The sequence below is a fragment of the Panthera leo genome, chromosome A1, assembly GCF_018350215.1.
Source record: "Panthera leo isolate Ple1 chromosome A1, P.leo_Ple1_pat1.1, whole genome shotgun sequence".
In the NCBI taxonomy this organism is placed as follows: Eukaryota; Metazoa; Chordata; class Mammalia; order Carnivora; family Felidae; genus Panthera; species Panthera leo.
Genome location: NC_056679.1, coordinates 52,396,510 through 52,410,006, shown reverse-complemented (window position 1 = coordinate 52,410,006; position 13,497 = coordinate 52,396,510). Strand labels below are relative to the sequence as shown.

Below are 13,497 nucleotides of genomic sequence, written 5' to 3'. Positions count from 1 at the left end.
CATTATATCTAGTTTCCATTAGTTAACAGGCTCTTTTGCAGTTGTGTTGACAATGTGTTCTGCCTGGTTGATTTTCCATACCTGTGCTTTTTGTGTTTAACAAAAAAGGATACCTAGTAGAATACAGTGATTTGCAGTTTACAGAATGCTCTTGTATGCATTTAATTACTTCATTTACTCATTTCACCAGTGCTGTGAAATAGATAGGGCTGGTTGCCCCATTTTTTTTTTTGACATAAAAAAGCTAAGGCTTAGAGTCTCTGGCTTGAACCTCTGTTATCATTTGTGTCTTCAGTAAATTCTTCCTAAAAACTCACGTGAGCTCATCTGTGATAGCAGACACTCTTGTAGTGTGCCTCCTCCCCTCCATCCCTTTCTCTCTTTTTTTCCTGTATTGCTTAGCTGTGTTCTAAAATGAAATCTAATAAAAGATTAATGGTTTGTAAACAGGCATCTTCTTCTGTCTACTGTGGAAGCATAAATGTATTGAAGGCCTGAGTTCTGTGTTCAGACTATGAGTTTTAGCTTCTTCCATTTACTAGTTCTGTGACCTTACACAAGTTACTTAACCTGTCTCAGAACAGTTTCCTTATCTGTGAGATGGGAATGGTAATAGAAGCAACACTCTTTCTTGCATTCTGGGCACAATTAAATGAAGTAATTCAGTTGTAGTGTTTAGCATAAGGTCTGGGGCATAATAATATTCAATAAATATTAAACTTTAGTGTGGGCACTGAGACAGGCCCTCAAATGAGGAAACCAGCCTTTCTAGTAACTGTTCTTCCCAGTTGCTTCCTGAGGAAGTGCACTCATTCTATGAAGATTTGCTTTCCCAATGGAGTGGGACCTGTTTGTTCTACAAATTGCCGCAGTACATCCAGGTTTTAACTGGTTCCGTATAACTGCTGCCTTTTGTACAGTTAAAGGAAATCTGATCTGTTTGGGCCACTTAACCCTCACCACATAACGGTAATTGTGGAGTACTGGAGATAGCATAACCTGGGGTAGTACCATGTTTCCAATGCCGCGTCCACCTCCCTGACACACACCTCTGGCCACCTCTGAGATCTGCGGTAAGGTCCTTTTTGACTAGCCCTCTCTCAGATAACCATTCTTTTGCTGCCCTCATTATTTGTCCAAAAATCTCACCATTAGCAAGATTCTTTTCTTTTGATTGTTCAACAGAATTAGGAGCCATTATCCCTGAGAGGTCACTGTTAAAAAAATAAAAAAAAAAAAGAAAAAAAAGTGCATATTACCTTAAAGGAAGAGTTGGGGGTGGGAGAGACCTTAAATCCGAATAGATAATATAGATGCTGACAGGGATGGGGAAGAATAGAGACATAAGAGTAGTGGAGATAGCCTAAGTATGCACACTGTCAATACTTTGTCTTTTGGATACAAATGTACTTAAAATTGGACAGTTTAGACATTTTGCATTTTCTGCCTTTCTCTGCCTTAGCCTTAAAGGTGGATTCTTTCTGCTTAATAATGTTTAGCAACCTTGCCAATATCTCAAGAGCTCTATGTGTTTGAAGAAGTTAGATACACATCCTGTGGGATGAGTTATGTGTAATATATTTTCTTGCCTATTCCTCCTTAATTTTTTCTTTTTGCCTAGAACTAGTGGGCCAGCAAGCAGAAATACAGGTTCAGGATATCAGTTAAGTGACATTTAGGTCCTGGTACCAGATTGCTACAGACCAGTTTATCTCTAGATAATTCCAGTCATTTTTCTCATCAATTAGGATTCCAGCTGCAAAATCAAATTATTGTTGCATGTTTTTGACTAAGTCTGCATTTTTCCGTGAGTAACATGTCTCCCAATGTAGACTATAGTTAGTTTAATGAAAGGTGAAGGAGGTTCTGAAGTGAAGTGACAAGCAACTAGACTTCTGGTGCTCTTCAACGTTAGTGTATCATATTCAGTTATTCGTCACTTGAGTATAAGTCCAGTTTGAGACTTCAATATAAAAAAACTAGAGTATTTTGAAATTTAGAAAGGAGTTGAAATTGAGGTTCGAATATGTGGAATGGAATTGTGTTGGAATGAATGGACATAATAGCAAATTTTTAAATACAGACTATTTTTCATTTGGAAGGGAATCAAGCTTTGTGTAGCTCTACAGTATTAAGATTTGTACTTATGTAAGGGCAAGCCCTGTGGCTGAAATAATCCAAAACGAAATCAGCTTCCTTAGGATATGGGGTATCTGTCTCTTGCAGTGTCCAAAGTAGGGTGGACTGTTTCAAGCTAGGAATACTACAGGAAGAATCCCTTCTTTGAGGGAGGCCTTGCATTCCACCCATATTGTTGATTAAAAATGTTGACAAGGTAAGGCTAGGTAAGAAGCCTTATGCAACTAAACTAATTAATCAGTGTTCATCAGGGGCTGTTGATTGGCCAGCATGTTATCGACCTCAGTACATTGAGCCCACGTTTGATTCCTGATTGACTCTTCAGTTCCCAAGAGTGGATTGTACATAATTGTCACAAGTAATTTACTTTGACAAAAGCCATATGGACTACATTTTTTTCCTTTCCAAATTAAGTTTGAAGAATGCAGACACTTTCAAAAAATACAGTATTATGTTTTTATGTACTTAGGACATAATTTAAAAATTACTAAAAAAAAAGTATTGATGTATCCTAATAATTTTAAGATTGGTATGTAAGAGCTGACATATTTACTAAAGAAATATGATCCTTGAAAGCATTCTAGGTAGTGATGAAGGTGGGGGAGGCAAGATATATTATTTCTTCTTTTACCTAGAAAGAAATGGAGACCTAAACCAATAGGTATTAAGCAGCTTAGTTCTCAGGATCACATAGTTTTATTAAAGTTCTAGGATCTAAGTTTTGGCCCAGAGCCAAAGATTTCTTGAAACATAGCAAGAACAATCCAGAAATTTCATTTTGAAAAATTTCCAAAATCCCCAAATTGAGGCAGAGGAGTTATTATTACCCATCATTTTTATACCTCAGCCTTCTTTTTCAGTCTTTCTAGGTCTTCCCTAGTGAAACCCATAAAATTCTGACATAGGTGCAAGAAAGAATATTATTTGAAGAAAAATGAACTCGAGTCTCTAGCAAAGATGATAAAAGGCACAGGAACCGACTTGAAGTGTAATTGCCAGGCCAGTTAAGTTGCTTTTCCTTCCCATCACTTCTCTCAGTGGCCTTTTTCTACAGCCCCTATTGACCCCAAAGTCTTGATCCAAATTTCTTGCTTCTTTCAGGCATGTGCTCTCTATTTCTTACTCCCAGATTATTGTTCACTAACTCTGTACTAAGGAAGAAAAAACTATTTCTTAGTTGAAAGAGCACTCAATTTGCAGTTGGATCACATTGAATGATGGTTAAATACTGGTTCTGCCACTTATAACCTGTGTTATTTTTTCCTTGAGACTCAGTTTCCACAGCTGATAATGAATTAGATACTACCAACCCCATTAGGTTGTTAGGGAAATATGTGAATAGTTTACACCAGTGGTTCTGAAAGGGTTGGGAGTGGATTTCATCCTGCAGGGACATTTGGCAGTGCCTAGAGACGCCTCTGATTGTCTCCAGGGGTGTGCTACTTGCGTCTACTGGGTAGAGCCCAGGGATGTTGCTAGCTAAACATCCTACAATATACAGGACAGATCCCTATATCAAAAAGTTCTTCAGTCCAGGGGCCCCTGGGTAGCTCAGTTGGTTGAGCGTCAGACTCTTGGTTTTGGCTTGGGTCATGATCTCATGGTTTGGTTTGTGGGTTTGAGCCCCTGGTCCGGCTGACAGTGTGGTGCCTGCTTGGCCTTCTCTCCCTCTCTCTCTGCCCCTCCTGCACTTGCATGCACACTCTCAAAATAAATAAACTTAAAAAAAAAAAAAAAAGTTCTTCAGTCCAGAATGTCAGTAGTGCTGAATTTGGGAAACCTTGTCCTAAACCAGTGTATAATAACTCCTAGTAGGTGAGTCCAGGATGATATGGATATTAATGAATAACCCATTTTGACATGACTTCTCTCGGGTACATCTATTTTTTAAGAAAGGAGCTTTGGTGGTAGAGTGGTCTCTTAAAATTGAAACATCTTCAAATAAAAGAAATGACAATTGTGTAGTAGAATTGCAGATTTAGGGTTAATCTTTTCTGCATCTAGGATTGCCCTCTCAGGCCCATTTCAGTGATAAGAGCCCACTTTTCTTTTTTTTTTTTTTTTAATTTTTTTAATGTTTATTTTAGAGAGAGAGAGACAGACAGAGTGCAAGTAGGGGAGAAGCAGAGAGACGGAGACACAAAATCTGAAGCAGGCTCCATGCTCTGAGCTGTCAGCACAGAGCCCGATGTGGGGCTCGAACTCACAAGCAGTGAGATCATGACCTGAGCTGAAGTCAGATGCTCAACCGACTGAGCCACCCAGGTGCCCCAAAGAGCCCACTTTTCATACCTTGCTTTCTCTTCCATTCCTCCTCCTCCTCACCACCCTCAGGGTGCATTCCTAGACTATCATTTCAACATCCTTACTCTAGATGAGTTTGGAATTGTACATGTCACTTGCCATTGTTGTCTTACATTTTTATTTCATAAGAATACTGTTTTACTGCCACAGATCTCATTTGAGAGTAAATTGGATGGAAAGTTTAATAATATAGGCAAATTATGACTATTTCTTTATCTCAGAAAGATTTTATTGAAGAAAATTATATGCATATTTTGATACTGTATATACCAGGATCTTGGTAGAGGAAGATGGGTGGACAGGAATTGTGGGAGGGCTAGATGCTTTGTAGTTTGCTCTTATAGGTTACAGTCAAATAAATAACAAGTAATTTGTTTTAGTAGTTCTTTCTTATTTATAGGTTTCTATTCTCCTAAGGTAAATTTAAACCATTGTTTATAAATAATCATCTGATAAGTACTTGGTCCAAAGAAGTGAATTAGTCAACGTTCCAAAACTCCAACCCAATGAGAGTGACAATACCAGGTATCAAACAGTGAAAATAATTCTCCTGTGGGTGGCATTGCCAGTGGCTCTTAGCAGACAGAGTCAAGTCGTCTGCCTGTGGTTGTTCTATATAATTTGGTGTATTAAATGGAAAGGTTAAACTTTTGCTGTTTCACAGTTTGGCAGTGGCCATTGACCTTTTGCTTCTTGAGACACTTAAAGGAATGTTATCTCAGCCTTTCATTTTAATACATCAAAATTCACTTTTATTAATCTTAGAGTGTGCCAGGCATTATAGCAAGTGCTATAGGTGGATACAAAGATGAGCATGCCCCTCTCCTGCCCCCAAGGAGCCTGAAATCTAACAGGGAGAACAGAATGTAAACAATTTTCTAAGTAAAGCACAATGCAGATAGAAGTGAACATTAAATCAATGCATAAGGAGTACCCTTAGGAAAATCAGACAAAGACCCGGTTAATTCTAAAAAGGATTAATGAAGGCCTTGCAGAAGAGGTAGCAGTTGATCTTCATCTTAAAAGCTGGAAGGGAGTCTATTTTCATTGGGGAAGCTGGAGGCCAGCAGGATATATCAAGCTAAGAAATGAGAGCACAATAAACAGGGAGCCTCCAATGTGCCTATTAATTTGGTGAACATCAAGTAGATCTGTGTGCTTGAAGTGCAGGTTATATCAAGTATTGAAATAGAAGATCAGTATCGAAATAACAGACGAAATGGCTACTTAAGAACCAGATTATGTTGTTCTTTGAATGCTATATTTAAAACTGTGAACAGGGAAAAATCATTGCTGTTTTGCAGGCGAGCAGTGAAAGCTACTGATCCTTATTTTAGAAAGGTAGCTCTGGCATCAGTATGAAAGGTGGACAGAACTGAATATTTGGAAGCCAGGAAGGTTGTGAGGAGGTAGGTCATTGCAGTAGATCCAAGGGTAAAGGAATGAGAACCTGGACTCATTCAGGTGAAGATGGAAAAGAAGGGATACATGATAGGTGAAAATAAAACAAAACAAAAAACACTTGGAGGTAGATTTGCCATATTTTGACATTCTGGGATGGACTTTTTTCACATTATAACTGAAAAAAAAATTTTTTTAATGTTTATTTTGAGGGAGAGAGAGAGAGTGCGAGCGGGGAGGGCAGAGAGGGAGACACAGAATCCGAAGCAGGCTCCAGGCTCTGAGCTGTCAGCACACAACTTGACGCGGGGCTCAAACCCACAAACCATGAGGTTGTGACCTGAGCCGAAGTCGGACACTTAACCAACTGAGCCACCCAGGCGCCCCTTCACATCATAAACTTTTTGAAACCTGACTGTATCTTACAAGTGATGGCATATTACAGTTGTATTTTCCATTCTGTTTTCTTAGTGGCACATAAAATATTGGTGCATCTTAAAGTCTCTGGCTTCTTAGACTTGATACATGATACCGGAATTTGGTGAAAGATTGGTTGGTAAGGATAAGTGAGTCAGAGATAGCTCTGAGTGCTTTAGCCCAAGTAATGAGGCAGTACTGCCATGAACTTAGATGAGGAATGCAGCAGGAGGAGCAAATGTGTGGAGGAGGCCAAGTTCGGTTTTGAACATGCTGTGGTTGAGGCAGCTACAAGATCCTTCCATGGTGTTAGCTCCTAAGCATACGGAGATAGTAATGTTATTAGCTTTTCTTTTCTTTTCTTTTCTTTTTTCTTTCTTTCTCTCTTTTTTTTAGGATTGTTTTGTGGTATTCTCTGTATTTACATCTTTACATTTCTAAATCTTAATGCCTGAATGAAAAGTATACTGAGTTAAACCACTGTTTTCAGAGGCAGAAGCTCATTGTCACTAAAGGGCTTGCCCAAGATCAAACAGCTCAAATGGCAGAGCTGGAGTTGGCCCCAGGTTTATCTCTCAAAGCCTAAGCTCTGCCACTTACTGAGGTCCAGTTACAGAGGGTTCTCAGGAGTTGTCATAGGAAAGATGTTAACATCATGTGATACATGAGATTAAGAGAGGAAATAGAACTATGCCAGATAAGATGGCCCAGGAAAAAACATTAGAGAAAGCAGCTCTACCACCTCCGGTATTTTGATTAGAAGCAACTTACCCTCTGATCCTCTTTTCATTGTGACTCCTCTCCAGCATTACTTCAGCCTTATCAAGACCAGTTCATTGGCTCTATGAACATCACTTTTTCACCGTCATCATTACCATTCATACACTCATGTCCCTTGTTAGCCGTGGACATTTATGGTCATCATTCCTTTGTCTCGCTCTTTCTCCTTGGCAAAAATCCAACTCTGAGTAAACTGTACTACTCATTTGCTTCCTGCCTGAAACTGAACAGGTAAAAATTGGTAAGAAAAATACACATCTATGTTCAATTGGTCTTAGTTTATAGTCAAAACCACAGATCTCAAATAGGAACTCAACAATGTTTGGCAATCCTGCCAAAATTACTAGTAAGTTTACTTTTTCACTTTTCAAAATAACTGCTTTTATCCTGTTTTCTCAAGTTGATATCCCTACCCAACTTCTCACTCTCAATTGGTAACCTCACCTCGTATTTGATGATGAAATATAGGCATTTGGAATAGTTAGATATGAGTTCTCTCATTTCCATCAGCAGATCTTCCAACCTTTGCATTTGTTCTCACACCCTCAGCCTTCCCTTTTGTTACAATGAAAGACAGATCCTCAATCCCATAAAAGCCAAACCTCTCCTTTGTGCTTTGGATTTCATTACCTCTTGACTTCTTAGGGACTTTGCTGCCTATGGCTCTGATCCCTGCTTTTCTTCCTTCATCATTAATATTCCCTCCTTACCATAACATTCCCATTGGCATTTCTTATCATGGTCTTATTTTTATGCTCACTCCTTCACAGCAAAACATGAAAGAATTGTCTATATTCTGTCATCACTTCACCTTCTCTGTCTCTCAGACTTCAATCAAGTTTCCACCCCTATCATTCACTGAAACAGTGCTTGTCAGTAACACATCACAATGACTTCCATGTAATTAAATCCCATAGTCATTTCTCTGTCCATATCAAGCTCATTTTCTTCTTATTTGACATGCTTGGCTACTGTCTTCCTCTTGAAAAACTTTTCTTGGCTTCTGTAAGACTAGTTCCCTTTGCTGTTGCTCCTTTTTTTTCCTTCCTCTGCTTCCTGGAATGCCTTGTCTCCAGCTACTCTGCCCATGGAAGAGATCTCCTCCAGTCCTGTAGCTTTAATTTTTTATGCCAGTGATTCTCAGACTCTGCCTTGTCCATTTAAAAGTCACCCTGGCATCACAGATTTAATATAGCCAAAACAGAGTTCTTGATTTCCACCACCTATAAGACTCCTCTTCCTCCACTTTTCTCACCTTAGTTAATGATAGCACCAACCATTGTGATGTCCAAAACCTTTTTTTAGATTGGGGAGGTATTTAACCTTAGTTGTGGGAGCAGTTACAGAGAAAATACTGATTGCTTTTATGGGGTGCCTGTGTGGCACAGTCGGTTGAGCATTTGACTCTTGATTTGGGCCTAGGTTATGATCCCAGGATTGTGGGATGGAGCCCCGCATCAGGCTGCGCACTGAGTGTGGCGTCTGCTTAAAATTCTCTTTCCCTTTCTCCCCACCCCCCCTCTTTTTCTCTCTCTCTCTCTGTCCCCCTCCCTCCCTGTACCCCTCTCCCCTGCTCATGTTCTGTCTCTACAATAAAAAAAAAAAAATACTGATGGCCTTTAAATGAGCTTCTAATGAGGGAAGCCTGTAGTCAGTAGGAGACCATCTTGAATCTCCTTAAATGTGCAGTTTTATGTTTTGACCATTGGCTTTCATCCATTTTAGATGAGTTCATGACTTAAAAAAAAAACATTAAATCGTTGCTTTAAAAGCCCAAGAAGATAAGTTTTCTTTCATTAGCTGAGTTTCTTAATTTAGGGGTATATGTACTTCTAGGAGTATTGCAGGAATGTGGTGTGTGTGTATGTGTGTGTGTGTTGCAGGAAGCTACAGGATAGATAAGGCAATATCTTTTTGGTATGTAGTTTGAGAAATTTTTTCTTCTTAAAACATTTCATGACTTAAAGATGAAATTAAAACACCCCAAAATATATAATGGTCTGGACTCGGACGCATCACTTGACTTTTTAGGAAAAAACAGAACCTGCAAAGGAAGTTCCAACTTGTCTGCCTCTTGAGACTCTGACCAAGAATACGTCCTAGATAAACATTCACTCCTTGCTCTGTAGGTAGGCTCACTTTAGAAGAAGAGTTTGAGAAGCTGTCCTTTATGGTCTCATTCATTCACTCAGATCAGTCCTGTCTAATCATTTGAACTGAATGAATTAGAATTGGTTTCTCTAAAAGGAAGTCTAAATGCATGCTGAATTTATCTTCTCTTATTTAGTTTTCATATGTTAGTGTTCATAATCAAGGGAGCATCTAAACGTTTGGAAAGCCAGACAAAGACCAGAGAGTGAGTGAGTCCGTCCTTCCTTCCTTCCTTCCTTCCTTCCTTCCTTCCTTCCCTCCTTCCCTCCTTCCCTCCTTCCTTCCCTGAGCTGGGGAGGGGCAGGGAGAAAAGGAAAGAGAGAATCCCAAGTAGGCTTCATGCTGTCAGCGCAAAGCCCGATGGGGGGCTTGAACTCAAGAATCGTGAGATCGTGGCCTGAGCCGAAACCAAGAGTCTGACACTTAGCCAGCTGAGCCACCCAGGCACCCCAACCAGAGAGTTCTTCACAGTGAGACTGAAAATGATTACCTGCCTATCTTGAACTGCCGTACACCTGTGATTTCTTTGAGGGCGGAGACCCCTTTCAAATGAACGAATACTCATAGTGTCTTTCTGAGGCAGATATAGGACAGCACAAGCGTTTCCTCTGCAGAAAGTGTTTTGTGGTGGTTCTGTCTCTTCCTTATCTCTCTACTTCCTCTGCTTTCTCTTGATCTTCTGGTCTCTAGTGCAGGACTCTCAAATGGTATTTTTATGATTAGAACAGGAAAATATTGAAAATGCTGTAAAGTGTTTTGAGTCCCACAGTAACATTTCTTTGTAAATCAAGTGAAAGCCTAAGCATTTCGGTGTTATTTTGGTTTCTGTTTTAAAATTTTTGCTGGTTGAAGAATATTAAGTCTTTATTCCCTCTGGTAAGTTCCCTACCTAATTAATGTTAAATACTGTCTTAATAGCAGTTACTTAATCTAACACATTTTTTTGAGTACCTACTGTGTATTAGGCTGCCTTCTAGGCATCAGGGATTTAGGCATGAATGAGACGAAGGAAGTTCTTGCTCTCATGCAGCTTCCTTTCTAATGGAAGAGATAGACAATAAATACGTAAACAAACTAGTATCAGGTAGAAAACTGAAGTAATTTCTCTCTTCTATATTCTGTCTTATAAAACAACTCACACAGTCAAAACACATAGTTAATCCTGACTGAGCCACCTAATTGCTTCACACTTTGGTTACCTCATTTGTGATGTATATTTCCTGTGTTTACTTCACAGGATTATTTAAAACAAAACAAAAACAGAGAAAGTGCATGTGAAAGCCCTTTGTAAAATATAAGACGACATAAATGTAAAGTATTAGTATTTGTGCTTGTTTAAATGGAGTCAGAGATTTGTGTGTTTAGTGTATGTCCGTATTTCCATCAGCACTGTTTGCTGTTTAAATTATAAACCAATGTTTTTTATAAATCCTAGATAATTTCCTTTTAAAACACCTACTCTACTGTATTCTAGAGAAGCAATTTTTTTGCTCTAAACTAAACCTATTGGGATTCTAGTTATGACTGTTGCCCTGTGCTAAAAGTAATGTTTCTGTTTTCAAAGGTACGCCAGCCTGTCATATGCATCAACAACCATGTATTTTGTTCAATTTGTATCGATTTGTGGTTGAAGAATAATAGCCAGTGTCCAGCTTGCAGAGTCCCCATCACTCCTGAAAATCCTTGCAAAGAGATTATCGGTAAGGGCCTATTTTATAAACATATAGAAACAGATTTGAAACAATCTAAATAGTGTATATTTGGAGGAAGACGAAAATAGACAGTTTTCACTGATGTCATTTTGCCATTATCGAAGTACTAGTAGGACTTGGAACTAAGAAATCTGAAGAAGAATCAGAGATTGTTCCAAGGTTAATTTCTTGGGTACCTGGGTAAAATCTGGTAGAGGAGTATTTTTCTGCTGTGAATTTTGTTGATGAAAATAATTTGAATGTATTTCCCCAGCTTCTCTTCACGTCCCTCTCCTGCCTTTATTCATTCTTATATAAGTGATACTTCATAAATTCTCTCAAGTAAAATAGTTCAGGCATCCTTGTATTTGGATAGAATGTCCTGAAAAACAACATCTGTAAAATGCCTTTGCTATCATGATACTAAGAAGTACAAAGAAAATAACCATAGCATAAGTAAAGAGCTCTCAGGAAGAATTCATTTTGAGTGTACTTGTATTGAGTTATGCGCATACAGTTAATGCTGTTATTCATAATCCATTGTAACTGGGTTATTAGATTCAGTAAAAAGACACATTAATCTTTTTATTTGTGTTACCAGTAACTAGGTATGTTTGAATACATTGGTTATAATAATATTTATATCCTATATGATTATATATGATGTATATAGGTAAACATTTGATAATTGTATGAAATTTAAATTGGTAACATGGATAATATATTACATAATTTTTGGTTAAATATAAATATAACCATTGGCTTTATATTATTTAACATTTGTGTTCAAATTTTGCAGTAGTACAAATGTGACAACAAAATATAGCCTTTGCTTTCATTGAATTTACTATAATAAGATACACAGGTAAGTAAACACACATGATATTTTATTGAAGGTATTTCTTGTGGCATTATTTGATATTTATCTTTTCTCAAGATCAAGATAGAGAAAAGGCCTAAGTCGCAGCCCCAAGTATGAAGAAATTAAGCTGGAGAACCATATAAAACAATAAGAAAAAAGTTTATCTTTGTTTTCATACTGTTTAAATCACAAAGAAAGTTACATTTTTTTTTTTTTTGTCCTGTAGGAGGGACAAGTGAAAGTGAACCTATGCTAAGCCATACAGTCAGGAAGCACCTTCGGAAAACTAGACTTGAGTTACTCCACAAAGAATATGAGGTAAATAATACTTACAATTTAAAATGCGGACAGCATTGAATTCAAGGTAAAACTGAGCTATCTCAGTCTCTGGACTTCTTAGAGTAAACATCCAATGAAATCTTATTTTATCTTTTTATTTTTTAATGTTTATTTCTGAGAGAGAGAGAGACAGAGCACGAGCAGGGGAGGGGCAGAGAGAGAGGAAGACACAGAATCTGAAGCAGGCTCTAGGCTCTGAGCTGTCAGCACAGAGCCCAGCGTGGAGCTAGAACCCACAAACTGTGAGATTATGACCTGAGCTGAAGTCAGACACTTAACTAACTGAGCCACCCAGGTGCCCGAAATCTTGTTTTAGATGCCAATTTAAATATATCTTATTTGAGGGGCGCCTGACTGCCTTAGTCAGTAAGGCATGCGACTCTTGATCTCAGGGTTGTAAGTTCAAGCCCCATGTTGGGTAGGGAGCCTACCAAAAAAAAATACCTTATTTGATGAACTTTTTTTCTTTTTTCCTTTTCTATTTCAAATAGAAGACAGCAACAAATACAAGCATTTCTTTTTTCCTTTCTTTAATTTCAAATTTGTCAACAGACATCATTTTATAAGTATTTGCTCCCTCAAGAAGTTGGGAAACAAAGGAAACTCACTTGTTAAAGTCAGTCTTCCAGCCCCCACAAGGCATTATGAATTCTCTGGTAAACAGTGACTATAACCTTCATTCCATTTGGTTTGTCTATTAACTCACTGATAATTTATGCTCATTAGTTTTGGTAAAGTAAATATACTTATGTCAGCTACCAGCAAAGAGATTTTGGTGTGAAATATGCTATTTTCTATTTTTTTTTTTTTTTTTGCATGTTAACCAGTGATTTTTTTTAAATAAAAATTGCATGTATTTAAGGGGCACAACATGATGTTTTGATATACATATCCATTGTGAATGATTGCATTAGTCAAGTTAAAAACATAGCCATCTCATCATGTGCTTTTTTATTTTTGTGCTGTGAACATCTGAAATATGCCCTGCTAGCAAATTTCTAGTATTCAGTACTACAATATTCTGATATTCAGCCTACAGTATTAACTGTAGTTCTCATGCTGTACATTAGATCTCTAGACTTACTCATCCTACAACTTTGTATATATTGACCCATCTTGTTTCTCCCACCTCCCCATGTGCCCTACCTCCCTACCCTAGATAACCACTGTTTAACTGTCTGCTTGTATGTATTCAGTATTTTTAGATACCACATATAAGTAGGATCATGCGGTAGTTTTATTTCTTATGAAGGTGATTTGACATGGGAATGGAAATTTTCCAAATTAGTTTCCTGCTTATGGCATTTATATGTTCTTGAATAGTAACCATTAAGCCCAGTTGTTATTTTATGTTGACTAAGGAGGGGATACTATTATTCTCTTATTTTGACACAAAATATTTTTTTTAAATTA

At 38.0% G+C, this 13,497-nt stretch overlaps 1 protein-coding gene across 1 annotated transcript in view; it reads left to right on the top strand.

Annotated features, from left to right (window-relative positions):
* The window catches only part of OBI1 (ORC ubiquitin ligase 1), a 41,561-nt gene that overhangs the window by 1,478 nt on the left and 26,586 nt on the right, over positions 1 to 13,497 (top strand). Inside the window, exons 2-3 of the mRNA XM_042928525.1 lie at positions 10,757 to 10,892; positions 11,972 to 12,063. Coding sequence (XP_042784459.1) covers positions 10,757 to 10,892; positions 11,972 to 12,063 — 228 coding nt within the window. The remainder of the gene's footprint in view (positions 1 to 10,756; positions 10,893 to 11,971; positions 12,064 to 13,497) is intronic.